Source organism: Megachile rotundata, chromosome 9 (genome assembly GCF_050947335.1).
Source record: "Megachile rotundata isolate GNS110a chromosome 9, iyMegRotu1, whole genome shotgun sequence".
In the NCBI taxonomy this organism is placed as follows: domain Eukaryota; kingdom Metazoa; phylum Arthropoda; class Insecta; order Hymenoptera; family Megachilidae; genus Megachile; species Megachile rotundata.
The window spans coordinates 16719721-16741326 of record NC_134991.1 but is presented as its reverse complement, the minus strand read 5'-3'; the positions used below and the strand labels follow the sequence as shown (position 1 = coordinate 16741326).

The window sequence follows — 21606 nt, the reverse complement described above, 5'->3', positions numbered from 1 at the left end:
ACAAAACACAAAAAGAACAACGTAAGAAGAGAGATACTTCGGGAACGAGCCAAAAAAGTCGGGATAAATGTCGATCGCTTCCTTGTGCTTTAAACAAAATCTTACTGTTTTTTCTTGATTTTTCGTTCGCGGAAACTAGCATCTACCGTCGCGAACAAAAGCGAGAAGATAAACAGAATGGAATTTAAACTAGGGGCGGTAAAAATCCTTAGTGGATCAAGCGTTTAAAATCGGTCAAAAAATTGGGTATCGAAATACGTAGCAAAGAAAGCATCAAAGGGTTTACTTTATTTAAAAAGGGAGTCGGAGAGGTTGTAAGGAAGCGCGAAACGAAAACGCGACTCAAGATGAAGAACTGAAGAGTTACTAAATGATAGGCAAGCGAAAGCGAAGCGCATTAGTGTACTTTTCAAGTCGATATCGTCGAACCCTCGATCGATTAAACGTCGATTCTCATCGTCGATATTTTAGTCCTTTCGATTCGATTAGGACATACAGACGGACCTGAAGTACGGTCATCGTTTTCGATAAAGGGGAGTCTCTCTATTGATCGATTGTCTCTGATTTGACGATTTAAAGTCAACAATCAATACAGACACACGGTATGAAGGAGAGACGAAAATTATTTTCATTTCTATGTTTCTCAATTTTTAATCATCGTTGAACTTATCGTTAACCTCGCATCCACGGTAACTATTTTAGAGACGGGAGGCTGTTTTATAGATAAAGATAGCCTTTTGCGGTCTCCTCTACAATTATTAATTTAAGATATCAATAGTAGAACGATGGACATAAATTTGAATGTTTAAAAATGCGTTCACTGAACGCATCAAACGGATCATTCTGAAAATTTTGAGAAACGCAGGCAAAAACATTCGTAACTTCATACATCAGAGAAAGAAATGTTAAAGTATTAAACAGTAGCATAATTAAATAATGTTAAAAGGAATGTTTTATATTACTTTGTGTTTCGAAATAAAGTTGTACGGGATTGACGGACCGCAAAAGGATAAATAATATTGCATAACGTTATAAAAGTAATAGCCATCTTACCGTGGACGACGAAGATGTAAAGCAAGAAAACTTACAGAAATAACAGAACGTTTGTGTGTGCCTTGCTCCTCCATGTTTTCCAGAGTGGTCAAGGATCAGTCTTTCGCGCGGTCGCTTAATCAACGCGATCCTTGGTTAAACTAACGACTTATATCTAATAATTAATATCTACTCTTAGAGACCACCTTGTACCACTCGTATAAAAGGAAAAGGAACATTTGGATGGGTCAAGAGGAATGGATTAAAAAAGAAACAGAAAAGATCCAAGAAAGAATACTGTAAATAAAGAAAAGTATCGTAGGTCGATAACGATCTCGAAGAAAAATCAACTTCTCGAAATAATTCGTTACGATATTCTGATTGGATTAAGTTCAGATACGCGGGTGTTTCGCCTTGTGTCACCACTGAAATATTGATATCGAAACATCGATCCCGGCTCGATTGAAAGGTTTCTCCGATACTTTCGATGCGTAACTTTCTTTGCGTCGATTATGCTTACAGCGATCTTTTACCGTGTCGAACAAAATATATTTCAAACTCGTAAATTTAAACTTTTAATCAACGCGTCAGATTTAGAGGAAAAATGTACAACTAACCGATAAAGAAAATTATATGTAACGATTGTTCTTCGAGGTGCGAACAGAAAAGCCACGCGAACTGAAGATTCGATGAAAGATGTGCACTTAAAAAATTCAGGTATGATTCTGAACACGAGGTGCATGCATGAGTACAAATGAAATGTCGACTCGTAAAGGATTAAAAAAAGTGATGAAAAAAAGATAAGGTGAGAAGATGGTAGATGAGGTGCAGAAGGAGGAGCCTGCAGTGTACTCAGGTATACTCAAACGGTGAGTGCGTAAAAAAGGAAAAAGATACAAAAGATCGATCGAGCGATTTTGCAAATTTTCTGATCCACTGCGAATTCAAGTTATAACTCGATCGTGGGCCAAAGGCTTCGCGGTTAAGAAATCTGGGTCGCTATCGATCGATCGATCTCGTCGAACACGCGTGTTCGGAATGTCTATTGAACGAGACAGAAGGGAACTCAAGGAACCAAATGAAACTTTCAAGGAAAAGCAACGAATTGGATGAATATGTTTTTTGAAAGAAATTAAACTTGTAAGACTGGTGACTGTGAGCAAACAGGAACATAGTTGCTAATATTGAGGACAAACTTCATTTTATTCTACTGTATGACTTTGTATACATTTATTTATATGAAAAAAAAAAATAAGTATTATAACAATGCAAATTGATCATAGGATTCAATAGTTACTGCACATTTTTTACTTGTTGAACATGTTACGTATACAATATGAAATATAAAATTAACATGATGAGCTCATATAATTCTGAATATAATAGAAATCCCTGTTAAAATAATTTTTAAAAGATCTATAATTAATAGTATAAAAATATTGATGTACAAACACGTATTAAAAGAAACCTTAGCATCCAACATTCCAGAGTTTGTTCCCACCGTCACCCAATATCTTAACTTCAATTTCGTTCAAAAGAAAAAGAAAGAACTCATCTAGCTAGAGCACGTATCGCATCGAGAAGTCGTCAAGAACATCCTACGTCGACACTGCCAAAAATGACTGTCAGCTGACAGTCACTCTCAGCGGAATGTCCATCAGCAAAGGACGCTCTCGACAAGCTGTCGCGCGATTACCAAGCAGACAGGTACCCTTTCAAAGACTGTAGACTATCTGCACTGTCGATATTGCAGTGTTGAAATATCGACGGTACATATCGTTTGAGGTCTTCGATCTGTCTGTCAGAGACAACAGAAGGAACAGTGAACCAAATGAGAAAGAAACGAAAGAAAATTGAATGGAAAGAAGAGTAGAAGAGAAGAAGAAGAAGAATGAAAGAAAGAAAGATTTTTGGGTAGAGCGAGTAGAGGCGAGTAGGTACCTGGATAGTGGCGACAGTGGAATGTACCTGAAGCGGCCGGTTGGATGGTGGATCGGGCCGCCAAATCGTCGGGTCGCCTGCGGTGTAAGATAGGCGGCCAATGGCGGTATCGCCTTGTTGTTGTTGCTTGGATTGTTGGCAAACTTGACGGTGATCGGCTCGGACGAGCCCTTCGGAATGGTACCGTTTAATTCTTGGATCGCCCTCTCGGCCTCGACACGTTGGTCGAACCTTATGAAACCGACCCCCTTCGACAATCCTGTCGGAATCGGTTTGTAAATTATTCAACAGAGTTCCATGGGTACTTTAACATCGTATGGCATCGACATGACAAGCTATAGAATTCCTCGTTGATCGATAATGCGTCGCTTTATGTTTCGCCGATCATCAATGCTACAGGACGTTTCAAAAAATATGCGCACCATGAAAATCACGAATACTTTACACCCAACAAAAATTCAATATTTCTTCTTCTAACTTGTTCCCTTTTAATTAGCATTCGAATATGCACCAATTTTATTTCGTGAAGTAATTCTTCCTCTACGCGAGGATTTAAATGGAACGCGTTAACCTGTTGAATGCGTCATCTTTTAAACAAGACATTAATAAAATAATTAATATCACGCAATCTTCCTTGAACTTTCAGATGGTCCGTAACTGTGACAATGTTGCATATATTTTGAGAAGAAAGCCTCAATTCATGAAATGGTCTAGAACTTGTGATTTCACAAGGAACTTTGATTTCGTTTGTTACAAAGGAGACTTTTCGATGTTCACGATTTACACTTTTCTTGAGACATCCTGTACAATGTACCTGACAGTATAACTTGTACTTTACTGTCTGCGGAAGACACATTTTTCTTTAAGTTCCCTTGGAAGGGTAATTCGTACCAACGACGAATTCTCTGTACAGAGTAGAAAATCGATGCAGTTTCGCTGCATAAACGAGTGGCTCGGTGCGCGCAGATTCGTTTCTTTACACCGATGTCGTGTTCACGAGCGTTACAAATATATTATTCGTCGTCTGGCCATCGCAGACGAATCTCGCAAAGCTGAATGAGGTCGATATATCGTGGCAAAAAACGGAACGAAACGAACGAGTTTATTGATGAGATAGGCGTGCGTCGCGAAATATGTATCTACAGCACGCCCGTCAAAATCATAATTGGTAACTAACGACAAAAAGCGTAAAGAAACAAAAACGGCGCTCGGGAGGAATCATTTTGGATCATAATTGTTGTTGTGGACGCGTGAACAAAGCAGCCGACGAACAAAAAGTAGGAAAGAAATCGAACGAAAGGAAGAAAACAGAGTGACTCTGTTTCCTTTCCTTTCTCGTATCTGAAAATTTACGTGTAATTGTTTCTTGGAGAGCAAATAAAAATGATAAGCGTGCGAGCAGGATTAGCTCCCCCGGAGGAAAATGGCGACGTAAGAAAATAAGGCCCCACCGCTAACTACGGTACTCACGTTGTGTCTTGTTAGCGAGTGGTGGGGCGTCCTCCTGCATCGCCATTTTCCCTAGGAAAAGTTAACGCGTTCGCCAAAAACAAACGAGGACAAAAGAACAATAATGTAAAAGTAGAGAAGTACAGAAAAAAAGATGAAAATAGAAAAAAAATATGAGTGAAAGAAACAAAAGAAGAAACGGCTGCTCTTGTTTCAGCGTTGGATGTAATAAGGGAAAAGAAAAAAGAATTGTATGAGTTACGTACCGGGCAAATAGTCTCCGCCGCCGGTCACAAACTGTCGTACTAAACAGAAACGGAAAAAATCATATCACGTTAAAATTCAACTGGCAGAAATACACGATTCGCTCGCCCCTGATTCGTCCACGGGAAGATATAACGTATAATCAAAGGTGAACGCGGAAGAAACCCCAATAAAAATGAAACTCGAACGAAAACAAAAGCAAACGGATAAAAAACGAAGGACTTCTTTTTCCTCGAGAGTCTTATGTGATTTTTCGAATCATAAATTTGAATGAAAAGAAAAAAAAAGAAATAAGTAACAGAGCGAGCAATGGATTCGCGATGGATAACCGAAGTCGGAAATAAAAGATGTTCGAGATAGAATCAAAATCGAACTCGTTGTTCGAAATTCATACTCTCTGTTCAAATAATTAAAATAAGTGTTTCGAGGAAAAAAGAAACTGATCGTATGAGATGAATAAGGGGCGAACGATGCTTTCCGTTAAATTAAGCTATTCCTTAAGTATGCGAGAATACTCGTTCGTCGTAAAACAACAATAAAATCAAACATACTCGATGTATTAAATTGAACCGCAATCGAGAGAAAATAAACGTAACAGAATTTTTATAACGCTGTGAGAATAAGTGGTGAAGCAAACCAGGAACAAGGGAGGGAGAAGGTTCCAATTTTGTAACGATTAACACCTTCACACCTGTTACCGTGAAATCGAGCGTGTTAATGTTAAACAAGTCTACGCATTATTAATTTTTATTCTTGTTCAACAAGTTCACTGCAGTGAACGTGTTAAACTCTTCACGAGTTTCAATACAAATTCAAAATGGCTTATTGTAAAGGAGGGATTAACTCGTCTTCTGGATTAACGTTAGTGTGTCAACCTTCAGATAACATCAATTAACTGAACGCAAATGAAAAAAGGCAATGACAAACGATACTTAGTCAATGAGTATCGAAATAAAATTATAAATGGGAAACTGAAATTAAATATACGGATGTAGGGGGTTGGATAGGCCATGAGGCTGTGCGTGAAACTGGGGATGCAAACAGAATGTCACTGCTAACAAACGTAAGCTGCGAACGTAAAACAGTAATGAGCCAAGGAAAAAACGAAACATCGAACGAACAAAATATAATTGCAGGTACCCGTGTCTCTTCTCTCTATTTTTTTTTCCATACATTTTACGAAATATTTTAATGTGGGTAGGCCTGCTCAGCAAGTTGACCCAGGTGTTTATTGTTCGGAAAATACCTTATTCTATTCAGTAACTTATAGCTAACGCTGAAAAGAAGAGGAGGAAAGTGAAGAGGTCGTTCTGAACGCATTGAACGATATAGACCACCACAAATTGCTACTTAGTTTCGTTGTGGATAGGGGCATACAGATTTGAGGATACAGAAATGTAGGATAAAGATCTAAAAATTGAGAAATCTCACACACGCACACATTACTCTTATAGCACAGATGCTAAATAGCTGTAATGTAGAAAGATTAACGCATTATTTTGTGGGTTGCCAATGACACAACAGATTGAATAATCAAAGAAAAGAGAACAGAAATGTTGAATAACACTAATTAACAACGTAAGTTAAATCGGTAACTGAAAATTGACAACTGATTAGTTTGACTAATTAGAAATTTACTATGCCTTGCTAGTACTACTTGCTGTTCAGGCCTGATCTACGCGTAAACAGAGAGAGAGGAAAAGAAACGAAAGAAAAAAATAAAAGATCCATAAATCATCATGCAGCTTCGAGACGACTCGACGAACGAAATCGTGTTTATTTTCGTTCGCTGTTTTCGGAAACTCGATTTTCAATCTCGGCTCGTTGTTCCACGATCGTGTGTTCGTTCTCGCTCGGATCGCAGGCGCACCGATCCACCCCATAAACGTACGAGAACCCCATGGCCTACTCTGTTCGAAACCTCGATCAAACCCGCGTTTCATCCGACTTCCTTCGATGAAACTGGTACATCATTTAGTACTCTGTTACAAGCGGTCTGACTACGTACAGTCTCGAGCTACTTCGTTTCTTCGAGGAGGTTTTCCTCTTTCAAGCCTTTCACAGGGCTCTATCCGCTTAATCGTTGCTTCAATTCGATTAACGAGGAACAACTTACCGGTGATGTTGTCGCAAAGTATCCGAGACGTGATGATTCTGCCGTACGGGCTGAAGAGATTCTCCAGGTCCTGTTGTGTCATGTTCTTCGGCAAACCACTCACGTACAGGTTTGCACCTTTGATCGCCTCGCTGCTCGGTCTCGCGTACGATACCTGAACAGAAACGTAAAACGTATTAACCTTCTACCGTGTAATAATAGCGATTTCCTATAAAAACAACTTTACGCTGCCTTCGAGACGATCGTCGAACATATTAATCAATAAATAGTAGAGACGAGATAATGTCGTTGAAATCAAGCCAACCTATTTCCATCGCTGCAACGATGAAAATACGTGCCGCGTTCGATACTCGAGATTATCGAACTTCTATAAATTGTTGTAGATCAATAACACCTATCGCCTCACAAAAATATACTTTTACGAATACCCAGCGAATACTTTGTTGCTGAGTTGCAGCCAATTCGTTTATGAACCAAACAGAGACGCCTAGACATCTCGGTGCATGTTTCAAAATTAGGCTAGAACTAAAACAAGACGTCTGGTTTGAAGTAAAGTGTCGGGAAAGTGACCGTTCCTTCTCGGTGCAAATATCGAAATCAGAATATGATTCAACATTTAATTTACGTTATCGATCGTAGAGATACGCAATTAAATATCAATGGTTACAATTATGTACAACGAACCTTGATCGTTTTGTTCTGCAGACGAAGACCATTGAGCGTGTTTATCGCCTTCTCAGCATCCTCGGACCGGTGGTAGTTTACGAATCCGTATCCCAAACTCTGACCTGCAACAGAGAAAAATCATCATAAGCTACCGAAATGACACCGTAAGGAACGTTCATTGATAGGTTTCTCGAAAACAGGAAACTGCAATACGGCCCTGAAGGATCTGTGAGGTCGAATATAAAGCGACGGGTCTCCACAACCAACGAAACGACGCCCCCGCTACTTCGATGCCCGAAATAGCGTCGCGACGTCGTTAACGCACGTGCTCTCCGCTAACGCACGGAATTTAGCCGCGTGTACGTTCGGCGAAATTACGCTATGTTATGTGTACTCGCGAACATGCACCAACCTTGGAGAAAAATTGACCTCGGACAAGCGTAACGCGTTGCGCAATCTGCCTATAAAATTCTTCGAATCGACAACATAAAATTATAAACGCGGGGATCTTGATCGATCTTCGTTCTGGACAAACTTTTTCAAATTCTTTATCGTGTCAAAGATTGCATTTGTATCTTATATTCGATAAATAGGAATTGTTTTGCGTCTGGTGGTCAGCGTGTGCGCCCTCGATCAGGCAGATGTCGAATTGTTCAACTTACCAGTGAGTTTATCGCGGATCAACTTGCAGCTCTCCACCTCGCCTATGCTCGAAAAGAGTGATCGAATCTCATCCTGGGTCATGCTCTGGGGCAGATAATTTACAATAAGATTCGTTTTGGACTCTTCCTGCGAAGCCTGTCCGAGGGTGGATCCACCGTTTTGTTGCACAACTGTGTCCATTCCGTTCGCCATCATTGCACTCTTCTACCGGGTCCTTTCTAACTACGTACGAAATCTGAAACAAGAAATCCCCTCTTTATCGTCTCGCGCAGAAACGGTGAATTTATGCTGGTATCCTGCTAGCTATCGAAATTATCGACGATGTAACTTTCAGTGCAATTATTCGCAGCCGTAACTTTCTTTGATCACAAGGTGCTGTTTGTTACCCTTTTGTGATCTATGGCCAAACGCGCAGACAGGGGTTAGATGGACAATTACCAGTGAACGCGACAAGGTCAATAATGTAAGCGATCGTTTAAAGGCTATTCATAGACGTAGGAAGTTTCTTTCAGGAAAAAGGTAGTTTCTTTTATATCGAGTCCAAGACGATGATTGATGACGCATTGTCCCTGAAATCCCAAACGATTTTGAAACTGCTCGAAAAAATAATTTATTAAATGATCAAAAAGAAGTAATAGGGCTGTTGAATGAATTCGAAACGACCGACATTCGTTTATTAGGAATACATAAGATTTGAACTCGCGAAGAAAACAAACAACTCAAGTACTAACTTGACGGAATTTTGAAGGACGTAAAAACGTCTACGTGGAAACAAAACATTGTATACAGACGATGCACAACGGGAACAAGCCGAAGAGAATCTTGTTTTTGTCTAACATAGCCAAGCGCGTGGCAACAAACATTTTTCCTAGGAAATATCACATACATCCAAATTACTTATATATGTTAAAGCGATCATTAAAACCTCCCTTATATTTAATCATTTTTAGTTCGGTGAAATGTACATGTAGAAAGATAACCATGTATGGTTACAGACACATATACTTTCTTAACAATAGTAACACGGTGAGATAAATTTCTATAAAATAGTATATACGTTTCAAGATGTTACATATCGGAGAGAGGGTTCAAGAAAAGACAACGAGTTATTTAGTCATGGACAATTTACGAAAATCCACGGTTCAAGCAACTGAATACTGACGTAATCTGACAATGACTTTGAAAATACAGCGTGAAAAGAACAGGCGGCGGTGGCGGTTGGTAGGACCGAGGGTAAGGTCCAATAGAAAGGCGGATAATTTAAAGGGGCGACGAACCCCATTCTGGTTTAAAGGGCTTGCCCTCCCTCGTGCTTCCCCTTCCATTCTATCGGTATAACCACCATGCTCGATACGCTCGAATAATCTATAGGGTGTCCTCCTTTTACGACTTTCATTTTTAAGAAAATTCAAATCAGTATCATCTTAATTTCGCCCTCTGATAATCCCTGAAGGAGTAATTTCAAATTCTTAACTCGACCTTTCTGAGTACAGATAAATCCAGCTAATGAAAGAAAAATAAAAATACCAAATTCGAATGAAGAACACTTGCAAGATATATTTCGATAAAAGTGTTTCAAATACCAAGTCTCGAATGAAAATCAAAGTTGGAACGATACCCTACTGAGCTGTCGCAGCTGTAAAGCTAAAATCGAAACCTAGAAACCTCGCGACAATATTTGCATAAATTTTACAAATCAGAGTATCGTACAAAAATATATAAAAAAAATATTGAGTAATTGAAGACACCCGGTAGATAGGCACGCGTGCCTCTAAGCAGAAGAAGGACAAAAAACGTGCAAGCTAGAAAGAGAAAGGGAGATAGAGGTAAAGGGGAATTACAGACGAGGACCGTGGGGTGCCGATGGTGTTCACGGTTAAGGAGAATACACACAGCTGCCACGACACATATATCAGCCGGCACGAGCTACCGGTGTACATTTTAATTCTCTCTTTCCCTTCCGCCTGTCGTCTCTGTCAGACGTTCAACGTAATCATCAGCTGTCTTTAGGGCCAGCAACCCCACGCAGACTACCTCTTCTGTCTCGTGACTGTGGTCACCCCAAACGAACTGACCACCTTCTATCAGATAATAGATAGCTTTTATTATATGCATCGAACGTGTCTGGCCCCCTACCCTGACTATGGGAAAGAAACTGGGACGGCGACTATTAATTCCACTCAAAGCGACTGCAACAACTTTTGCTTCCCTTGCCAAAGGGTCACTATGGTGATCTGATGCAGAGATAGATCTGAAGCTTGGGGATGCTGCCTTTTGATCTCTGTTGACTAGGGGTAAATTAAAAACGAGTAAATGTTAAGGCGTTATGTGAAATTTGAGGGTTGAAGTGTCGCCATATAATGTGTCACGATCTAACACTGGACGATCCAGTTCTTACTGGAAAGTAGGTAAAAAAGTGATACTATTAATCTTGTCTAACATTAAAAAATTTGGGAATAATTCCTGAGAGGTTTTGGAACTCTCAAACGAAGTTGAATCCTCCGGGTTTAAAGTTTCGACTCCCTAACTTGGGGGTAGAAAAGAAAGTGTCGTTGAACAGTCGAAGAAAATGTCGGAGGTACTAGCGGTTATCGTAGCCCCGCATCTTCCGTAGTTATCGATCCGCGCCTCTCTCCGTTGCTCGACATCGCGATATATTTTAGGACGCCACAATGGAAGCCGAGAGAGCGAGAAAGAGACCCCCATTGTCGTCGCTAGATACGCATAGGGAAAAGTATCGTTCGCTGGTGACTTCGAAACGCGACTCCGAAACACCGTCATTATCTGACGACAATGGACGTTATGCATGGCTGCGTGTACACGCGTACGCGAGCAACTAGGGTTCCGGTACAATACTGAAACCCACCCCCTTTTGCCAACGGTTCGATAGAAGTCGATCTCGTTCGCGGTGATCCATCAGAATCGAGAAAGCTATCACTTATACTCTTCTGTTTAATTGTACCCTGGCTATTACACGAAATTTTAAAGTTGGGAATCAAATTTGTACTTAATATTGTGATCTGCATAACAACCTTCATTTTTCTAAATAAAAAATTTATTGGCGTCTTCTTGTGAAAATACTCATCTGTGTTTCAACGACCTGAGAAACCTCTGATCTGAAAACGACTTCAAAATGTGATACATTTTTAAAAGGACTTGAATTACTAATTCAAAATACGCTGCTTCTATTAATAGTGTCCTAAAATCAATATTATTATGGCGACAAAAGCGACGCCATAAAAATTCCGGTATCCCTTAACGAATCAAAATCAATATGGCGTTGCACATGATATTTCGATTTATAATTCATAAACAACAAACGTTATACTCTTTGAATTAAAAGTATCCTCCGTTCGACTCTGAAATTACAAGAATCGATTAGAAATATGTGGGATTTGTAAATGAACTGTTTAAGATTTTTGTTAAAAAGCACGTATATAAATTAGCGCGAGAAGTAGCAGGTGGGAATCGGCAAGTGGGGGCGGGTTAAAGTTCGATTTTCACGTACGCTGGCAGATACGATCTTCGGCCGGTGGCCAGGTGGCCATGGCGACGGATCGTGAAAATCGCGTGGCCGGGACCGATCAATACGAGCGCGACTTCTCGGGTCCCTGCCTCGTTCTCTCCCTCTCTCATTCTCTCTCGCTCTTTCTCGTGGTCGGCCGCTATCTCCCCTCTTTCTCTTCTTTCGCCAGTGAGCGCGCGCGCAAGAGAGAGAGGGAGAAAGAGAGAGAGCCCGGTACGATGCCAAGGGAAACCCCTCCCGCTCGCGTACGCCCCTTTCCGCGCGAGAAAACACACGCACGCACGCATATACGCGTTCACAGGCAAAAACGCAATAACTCGTGGCTGCCACCGAGGGGGGAGAAGGTGACCGAAAGTGGGGGTGGGGGAGGGAGAAAGAACGACGACGAAAGCACGCAGAAAGCAAAGGGTGAGAACGAGAATGTGGCACGAAACTCGCTAGGCACGTGCTCTGAATCTCTGCCGAACAAGTTTGCACAGCATCCGTACGAGGATGTTTCGGACGTACGTAAATAGAAATCGATAGATAACGAAGATACAAAGAAATGACCGTGACGTCGGGCCGACTGGCGGGTTTACCTTTTTCCAACTTCTTTATCTGGAGCCACCTTCTCTACCTTGCGATCGATGCACGCGAAAGCACACGACACACATGCACACAGAGACACAGAGAAACACTTTCCGCCGGGACGCAACACTGTATAGCTCGTGCTCCTTTTTCTCGTCGTTTCCCTTTTCCTCCGAACGTTTCGGTCGCACGCGAAACCGAGCACCGTGCAAACAGCTTTTACGCGACTACTCTCCTGCTCGACGATGTATCGCGCCGGTCTCTCGTCTTCTCGATTCTCTTTCTCTCTCTCTTGCTCTCTCTTTGTGTACACCTACTATCACGCTCTCGCACCGCCGCCCGGAACAGAAGGGGAAATCAATGAAAGAAAAGTACGACGCGAGCGCTCGTAAATCGGCATTTATGCTCGCCTTCTGGTCGACGGTCCTTCGATTTCACTTTGACCAGCACGTATGTGTGTAGACGCGTGTGTATGCGTGTGCGAGCAGGGAGCCGAGATTCGTTCGCGTCCAATATCTTCGGAAATCGAAACCACCAAATTTCGTCGACCGTAAAAAATAAACGAGGGAGTACAACGTGTGTATATGTATTAAAGAAGAGAACGCGATTACGTGTGTATGTATGAGTGTGTAAGAGGGTTACGCGAGACTAGAAATTAAAGCGTTAAACACTATACTAAGGAAACGGAAATAACGATACGACACGGGCGGAGGCTGCCTAGAGACTGGACACACCAGCCGTACTCGAGCGGCTTACGCCGCTTCGCGAGCCCGTTCGGTCGAGTTCGGTCGAGGTCGGACGCGGTCGCGCACCCTCGGCTAAGCCCGTCTCGCGAACCCCTCGTTCACGTATTACGTATCTCCTTCTATCGAGTCGCGCGTACGCTGCGAGGGGTTGCCGATCGAACTAATAAGAGACGTATGCGCGTTCTTAAATAAACTGCAACCTCCCATCGTCGATCGAACTAGCACCCCTTGTCCCGGCAAAACGCACACTTTCCCTCTAATCGAATTTCAAAAATTTCCAATCTTCTAGGCACCTTTCCCGATCGAATTAACGTTTTAAATTGTGTGCTCGACTCTCGGTTAACTTCACCGTACGAGTTTCAGCGATTGGTGGCCGTTCACGCCACAGCCGCGACATTCTAAAATTAGTCGCCACGTGTTAGTTTATTCATTTATTCGATATTTTCATTTTCTTACGAAGTTACGTCCGCAGCGTTAAGTAACGGGTTACGATCAATTTTGTTTGTTCTACAGCGTGCGATTAAACGGGACACCTGTCACTTCTTTTGAATTTTGCATTCGTAACGAGGGTGTCAACATTGGCTAAACGCTTCGCAGACAATATTTCAAGCGTCCCGAGCCCTCGAGATGTTTGCAGGGGTTTGTTCGTTAGAAATGTTTGCAACATGGCTACCCTGATATTGCGAGGGCATAAAGTATGCCCTCCCAGTACCCTCTCTCTCTCTCTATCGTTGCTTGCATCACCCCTTGCATCAGATCATGACCACCCCTTCACGGTTTTTGACCCCCGTCGTACCGGAGCTTTATCGCGTCGATACAAGAGTCCTTTTACCCCGTACTATAGGCCCTGTAGCCTCTCTTTTTCGATCGACAGTGAACTCGAAACCATGAATTACATCGTCCAGATTCGATGGTGGCCATTTGCCAGAGACCATGAAATTGAAGCTTTCGAGGAAAACCGATAAACAAAATGTCATTTGCGAAATTATTATTACTGCTATCGTATATTGTTCCATTACACTCTCTTATTGAGAGTAGGTGCGAAAAAACTCTTCAGAATTTTGACAATCGATAACTTTTCTGATTGTGAAGAAAGTAAATGCAATGTTAAAGAAAAGCTGGATAAAGGCATAAGGGTACGCAATTCAGTCTCTGTTTGTAGTAATAATTATATCAATTTCGTTTAATATTAATTGGTGCTTATAGCAAAATGAGCTATCAAGCTGTTTTCAAAAAATTGTAAAAGTTGAATGAAAATTGCGGACGAGGGAACATTGAGAAGAATCAAAGAAGCTCTGCATCCCTGACCTTACCCTGCCTTTATCTCCGGAGATCAAGAGACCGGTCTCTAAAATGACGACGGGCCAAAATTATGCTTCGCTGACGAAACATGCCGAGCAACACTTGGCGGTCGTGCCAATAACCGAGAGTTTGTGTTTTCGGAAATTCGTTTCCGCTGTCTTGCATCACCTACGGAAGCTACGCGTAATCATTTTTACAAATTTAAAAAGAACACACGTGTCATGAATCATCGATAAAATTAATGTAATAGAAAGTTTACAATGTTAATTTTGAGGTAATCTTTTAGGTAAGTACTTAAAATAGATACTAGGTATATCTACAAGAATGTTCGTTATTATTAAATGTTTCAAAGCAGTGATCCCGTGAATACACGAACCGTCCACGACTGAAATTATAAATATACCCGCATTTGAATACTATAAATATACATTGCCGAGGTAAAAACCTTGTTTCACATTATCTGTACAAGGAGCGTGCAACATAGTATTCTAAGCTCTCCTCAGACTAAGTTTTCTCTGCACTCGCCAAAAATTCCTAGCTCTCCCTAAACAGTCCTTGGTCCCTCGGTTTCTTTCCTGGGTCCTCAATTACTCTGGATTTTCCTAAAATAGTGGCAAAGTGGCACATGGTTGGTCCCAATATCACCGTCACGGAAAAACCATAAAATTGTACCAAAGAATGAACGTAATAATAGAGGAAGAGAAACTGGGACCAGACCATGGGACTTGTAACAGATGCGGAACGGCATATACAGGGAATAAAAAAAGAGAAAGAAATAGGGACACGTAGCAGACGCATATGCGAATATGTTCTATTATACTCGGTAGGTTTAAAAGCAGCCACACGGTGGGACAGGAAGTTGTCGCCACATTACCGTTGGAATTATGAAAGTTTGCTGGCCTCTGATCGCCTTAGCAACAAGAACAACGACCCTGCGATTAAGTAAGCAAGGTCCAAAAGTTTCTGGCTTCATCCTTACTTGCAGAAAAACTACAGGCTTTCGTACACACAGCTGCAGTTGAAAAACGATATTTTTGAAAATCTTTCTCCGGATTGTGGAAGTTACCTTTAAAACTAATTTGATCTCGAGAAGTCATGAAGTGCAAGAATTCCAACATCTGAACTGCTAATGCTGTAGGTCATACCGACCGGAAATGCGACGACCTTCTTTAATGGAGGGTGTTCTTTAACTGTAATTTCAGTTTGTAAAAGGACCATGCAATTCGCGGTGCACTGTAATTTTCGGGTAGTCGACACCCTCGTCATTTATCGAATTATGAACCCGTTTATCTTGAAACGATCTTGCTACTTATGCGTTAGGCTAGATTATGTGTATTCTAACCAGATCTTTAATTCGTGTAACAATGAACTGATCGAGAAATAAGTTGGCAATGATAAGAAACTAATCCGTCGATTAATAAATGAATTCTTTCGTTGTAACTTCAAAGCTCTAATCGTTCCACATTCGCGTACCAAATGCCCATCTGGTGTCTACGTCCTCAACAATACCCGTGGAACTTCACCAGAATGATCGACCATTAAACGCAGGATCCAAATCATGGAGAAGCATATAGATCGTGAATCATTCGTATTCGAAAGGCAAACCCTCTTCTTTCGTTTGATCGTGATCCAGCTGTCGAAGCTAAGTTTTTGGGGGTTAGCCCCACCTCTGTTCATCGATCCATCTAACCACGTGCACGTGGTAATTCCATCCGTGAAGTTTCTTCGGGGTTCGTTGAACCTCGTTTGATAAGCTATTCCGACTAATCGAAGTCGATAAAAAAGGAGGCAATCGTTATCCATCCGAATCACGAAGATCGTGTCGGTTGATAAGACGTTACACGAACTTGAACACCAAAAACGGTGATAAATAAAGAGGTGTATAAATAATCCCTGCTCGGTGGGGAAAATATTTCTCCTTATACTAGCAGTATTCCACATCAGAGGGTTGAACGCGTTGGTATTATCGTTGAAATATGAAAGAGGGATGACGAGGATTTTAACGAGCATCTGCACGAAAGCGACCAGTCTACTCCGCCTAAGGGAAACAGAAACCAGAACCTGGCGAATCGATCAAGCGAGCACGTAATCGTTACGCTAATTAAGGTGGCATCGATCGATTCTTCCCTTGCGGTTTCGCAACACCAACGATACGACTCCTTCCTTCGTGAATTTCCACGGTGGGCTCCGCTCCGTGAACTTTACCGATTCGTGATCGCCTCTCGGCTCGAATGATCGTATCACGAAGTATCCCAGGAAACCTTACGACTATCCTCGAAGTCCACAAAGAGTGATTACGTAAGGTAAACAAATGCTTGCCGAGGAAAACGTCTGCTTAGGTAGATGATCACGAAATATTATTCGTAGCGGTGCAACGTAGGATCTAGGGAGAGGTTAAAATTTCTTGGGAAAATGAAAGGAAATGTTTGATACACTGAATGACCATCGGGTAATCGTTGAAATTCTGAGATATAAATGGGTATTGTAATTGTCCACTGTATAGCAAATGAATAATCATCGTTTACTCGCGATTTTCATAGGCATAATTTACGTTGAATGATGCTCGAAAATATTTAATCGATAATCGCGTAACGTGCTCGTACGATGATGGACGAAGAGCCGGGAAACGCAGGAAGAGCGGGATAAAAAGAATGACGAATGAACGGGGTAAACGGGAGAACGAAAAAGAGGGAGAGACAGAGAGGTAGAGAAGCTCCATTGATTGGTCGGTGGCACGATGGAACGTTGCAGTTACCCTGGGGGTATATGAACCCCGGCACACCGATATCTCTCTCTCTCCCTCTCTCTCTTTTCCACCCTCTCTCCCGTAGTTTACCCTCGCCACGATTTTACCCCACGGCAAAACGCAAGCGCGTCACATGGACCCAGGAACGATCAATACGAGCTTCCCCAACTAGACCTAGCCTTTTCTCTCTCTCTCTTTCTCTTTCTCTTCTACTAGCTTGATATCTATCCTTCTCTCTTTCATTCTGCTCTGTCATCCACCTACCAGGCTCGCAACCCCTCGGTCAATCTTTGATACTTCAACGACCGGCTGAGAATTTTCATAGGAAAACAGAAGCGAATAATAAAATTCGTATCTGATGTTCGGTTTCTAAGGACGCTTCGCTACTAATTGTTCGATTGTACTTTTGTGCTTTTTCAAATGTCCCTTCAATACGGACCTCGGTTAACGATACTGGAACGATAGGATCTGCAAAAATGATTTCTTATTTTGGATTTTAAACAAGCAATGACCCTTCGATCAAAACCAAAATTCAAATAATTATGATTGCAACGTTTCGATAGTCTTGGGTCTTTTCCAAACTTCGGATATGTCATGAAAGATGATCGAGTGAAATGTCCACGAAAATGAACTTAGAATAATAAAATTTGAGAAAGACGTGATCAGGATGAAAACGTTACAGTCATGGTTCGCGTTGATTTATCTCGAAGGGGTTGCTTCCTCCGCCTTCGATAAAAAATACGATACTCTGATCGGAATGAAAAATCGTAACACGATGAAACGGAAGGAAGCGATACTTAAAAATTCCATGTGTGTGTTGTCTCTGAAAATGTTCATTGGACAGACTATCTAACACCCCCTTTATCCCTCTCACGCACCATTGTGATCGAGGCCATCGCGGACGGAAGTGTCCCTCTCGAGACTTCCTGCTTGTCCTCGACGAGGACCCGCAGTGCCAGTTGCTCCATCCTGGATCTGCTTGATCCTTCATGTACACTCTCGCCGTTTTCCATCGTCTTGTTTTACCCCGAACTTATGTATTTTAACATTCGATCGATAAATTCATCTATGTATATACCAGATTTTATCTCTTTCTCTCATCGTTTAAATCGTTTCTTTTCGATTCTTTCATCTGTCGTTTTATTTTAATATACGTTTCGTTACGACGTTAGCTGTTTTTGTAGGCTTTCGCCGAGTCGCTCCGCAAATGAGGAAGGAAGAATTTGAACTGAAAATGGCAGGAGGCTGGCTCGTTCGCGTTCTCGTGGTCGGCCACCACGCTGCTTTCCACTGCCACGCCCAAACTTTTGGCTCGTGATACTGCGCCGTGCAAAAACGTCAGCTGCTCTTATAACCACGTTTTCGTAACACTTCGTTGTTTTTTATTCACCCGACAAAACGCGTGTTTAACGAGGGAAAAAACGGAATTCGTGCTTGCGTACTTCAGTCCGTAATTTCTTTGCACATTTTTTGTACGAACTCTTTATGGAATTTTAGCAAGTTATGATCATTAATAATAATATTTATATATTTCTCTAGATTCCTAATTCCTGTACTCTTAAATCTCTGCATCCCTAGATTCATATATCCCTTACATACTTAGATTTCTAGATCTCTAGCTATAGCAAGAGACTAATTGGCAAATATAAGTGTCAACGACCCGAGAGGAATCGAGCTAAGGTTCACTAGAATTTGTGTAACTTCCCCATGACAATATGGTCTTCGAAATTTTCTACGATTTAAAATTTGCAACCATGATTTTCCGCGGCAAATTGTGACATATTTGAAAGAGTTGTAAACGCAACGTACTGGCCAGAAGAACGCGACGAATAAGAGGACAGAGAAGGGATAGAATGACGGTGAATGACGCAAGAATGTATCCTGCGATCGGTCCCTGTATCGAGGATTTCCGGCAAAGGATAATAAACATATATTTAATAGAATCGGTAGCGGGCCAATGTAAACCGCTACCAAAAACACATGGATCGATGTAAGTACACAGAGATCGAAGAATAATGTTTGCAATTATAACGATAATCAATTAACCAACAATTAATATAACAAGATAATAATAGAACGATAATAATAAATTCGAACGTCAGAATCACAGAAGCAACAAAAGTAAAGAAACAAATGAACATACCGGTTAACGATGAAAATCAGTGGTTGGAGGATGCCGATATCTGGGCGTAGAACGAAACGACGGTCTGGGTTAAGTTTTTTTATTTTTTCTTTTTTTTCGTTAACGATTATTTATTATTATTTTTAATATATCGATTATCTCTCTTATCTATATCTCTAGATTTCTCATTTACTTTTAATATTTCGTTTCGATGGCTCGTTCGTTTACTTGATTTTTTTTATCTCTTTTTAAACAACGTGTGCGTGTTTCGTTTCCTCTTTTTTTTTTTATTATTATTATTTGACCGAACAACACTAAAAAATCAAGTTCTCGCACTGTGACGACGAAGTACAGTCTCGATCGATCGAACGACTCGTTTTCACGACACTTGCTTTCCGGTAGACCGGAAAACGAAGAACAATAAAAAAGAAAAAATAAAACGACGAAGAATATCGACGGAACACACCCTACAGTGTCTCTCTGTCACTCCAACCGTCTGACACTGTTACTCTTTCTCTTTCTACCTCTCGTCCCTCTTGCGTGTCCTCTTCCTTCGATCTTCCAGACGACGAAAACAACTTCTTCGCCGAAATGATCCGTTGCGATCAACCGAAATATCTTTTATTCAACGAGTCGAGAGAAAACAACGCGTACGCATAGACCGAGAGATTTTCGACGAGTTGACTACTTCGGGGGTTGGAGGGTGAGAAGAAGGGATCCAGGAAGGGTGGAGAACGGGAACGAACGAAATCATAAGATCTCCGATTAAGACACACGTGCGGGTTCCTTCTTCTTCTTAACTTCCGATGGTTCTTGTCGTTGCTGTTCTTGTTGCTATTATTGTTATTGTCGTTGAACTTCGAGGTCGCTTCTGCGTGAACCACATACACGCACGGTTTGACGTATCTTGAAGAACACGTGGTCAGGGAGAAAGCAAGGATGAATGTACATGCACGGAGAACGATTGTATGTATACGAACGTATTGTCGAATTGAAAGGTTAAAAAAATGAAGATATACAAGCAAATAGTATAAGAATGTTGCGGGTATAACGGTGTCTACAACGCAATGCCTTTATGTGGTGCGGTAACTAAACTGACGGAGCTGAGCACCACCGCCAATCGCTGCACCCGTTCGACGCCACCACCACCCTCGTTGATACTAGTCCTGGTTAGACTCGAGAGGGGTGGGAGTCGGCTAGGAGAATAGCATGATTGAAGCGAAAAGACGAAGCGAAAAAGGTGGACGGACAAGGAGAGACTGATGGAATGTACGCAGGCGCTGGGAGGAGGCAATGCACCCTCTCTCTGGATCACTACCACGACGATATTGCGTGTGCACGACAGGGGTGGCGGCACGAACGTGGGTGAAAGAGACGAGGGTGAAGTTGTAAGAAATGAGGAATGAGAAAAGTTGTGGGACGACCAGGTACACGCAGGCGCTAAATCAGGGCTACGAGCAATGACTGTGCTCTTTCTGCGTATGCATCGCTACCAGATTTTGAGTGCCAGGGGTACGTTAGGTTAGGTTAGTGGTATTACAGGGCGGGAATTATAATCGGAAGAAAATTGGAGGACCAGTACGCTAAATCGGACCTTTCAGAGGCGGCTCTTTCTGGGTTCGCATCACCGAGGTTAGGTTATGTTAGGAAGTTGGGAAAGATGAAAAATCGAGGATTCACTCCCGGTCCACGTCATTGGAAGACGTATCGGAAGTAGGTTAGGTAGAAGATATTGAAGTTGCAAGAACATGGACGTTAAATCAAGATCTATGTTCTTCGCCAGCGAGATGGTAAAGATAGCAAGAAATGGGAATCGAAAAGGATCCAGAGGAAATGCGCTTGCGTGAAATCAGAGTTAAAGGCAATCACTGCAGGTCGTTCTATTACCGAGGAATACTAAATGTTAGAGGTTGAACGTGACTCGATAGAGAAAAATAGTGACGTAAGGAAACGAGAAAAATAGCGAAGGCGCAGAATTAAGACGAAGACAATGACGGTATCATTTTCGCCGTGTATTTATGTATCGTATTGTTCTCGATTCTCTCTCGAGACGTTGCTTACCGCGAACAATAAGAAGGGAAAAATCATGAAAAGTGTACGCAACATATGATTATAACAGATCAATAAGAAACAAAGCCAGAAATAAACGTATCCACCGAACAAGAACGGAAGAGGATCATTGTACTCCCCAGAATCCCTGGACATTATAATTGTCCGTCGACCAAAGACAAAGAGGAGAAATGCGAACAAAAAAAAAAGAAGCAAAGAAAGAGAAGAGAAATAAAATCATGGACGTTTGCCAAGTACGCAAACGCTACAGAAGGGTCGTAAACAATGGTTGTTCCCTCAGGAGACCCTCTGGACCTTGCATCCACCGATACCAATTGAAAGGACAGGACAAGGACGAACAGAGATAGAAAAGAACAGCCTGTGGATGTTGGTTGAAGAACCAAAGGGTGAGGACAA

The 21606-nt window shown here is 41.7% G+C and overlaps 1 protein-coding gene across 20 annotated transcripts in view; it reads right to left on the bottom strand.

The window, feature by feature from the left end:
- LOC100877490 (ELAV-like protein 1) overlaps positions 1–21606 on the bottom strand; it is a 56210-nt gene that overhangs the window by 21179 nt on the left and 13425 nt on the right. For 5 of the 20 annotated variants that reach the window (XM_012296174.2, XM_012296186.2, XM_012296182.2 and 2 more), the window contains exons 1-6: positions 12236–12968; positions 8131–8366; positions 7487–7590; positions 6803–6956; positions 4689–4727; positions 2974–3232 (exon numbers count right to left, since the gene is read on the bottom strand). In XM_012296174.2, coding sequence (XP_012151564.1) covers positions 2974–3232; positions 4689–4727; positions 6803–6956; positions 7487–7590; positions 8131–8326 — 752 coding nt within the window. In that variant the 5' untranslated portion in view covers positions 8327–8366; positions 12236–12968. Of the gene's footprint in view, positions 1–4; positions 2831–2973; positions 3233–4688; positions 4728–6802; positions 6957–7486; positions 7591–8130; positions 8367–12235; positions 12970–17896; positions 18226–19161; positions 20253–21606 lie in introns of those variants that run through there. The other 15 variants (XM_012296180.2, XM_012296187.2, XM_012296183.2 and 12 more) reach the window with 9 other exon arrangements.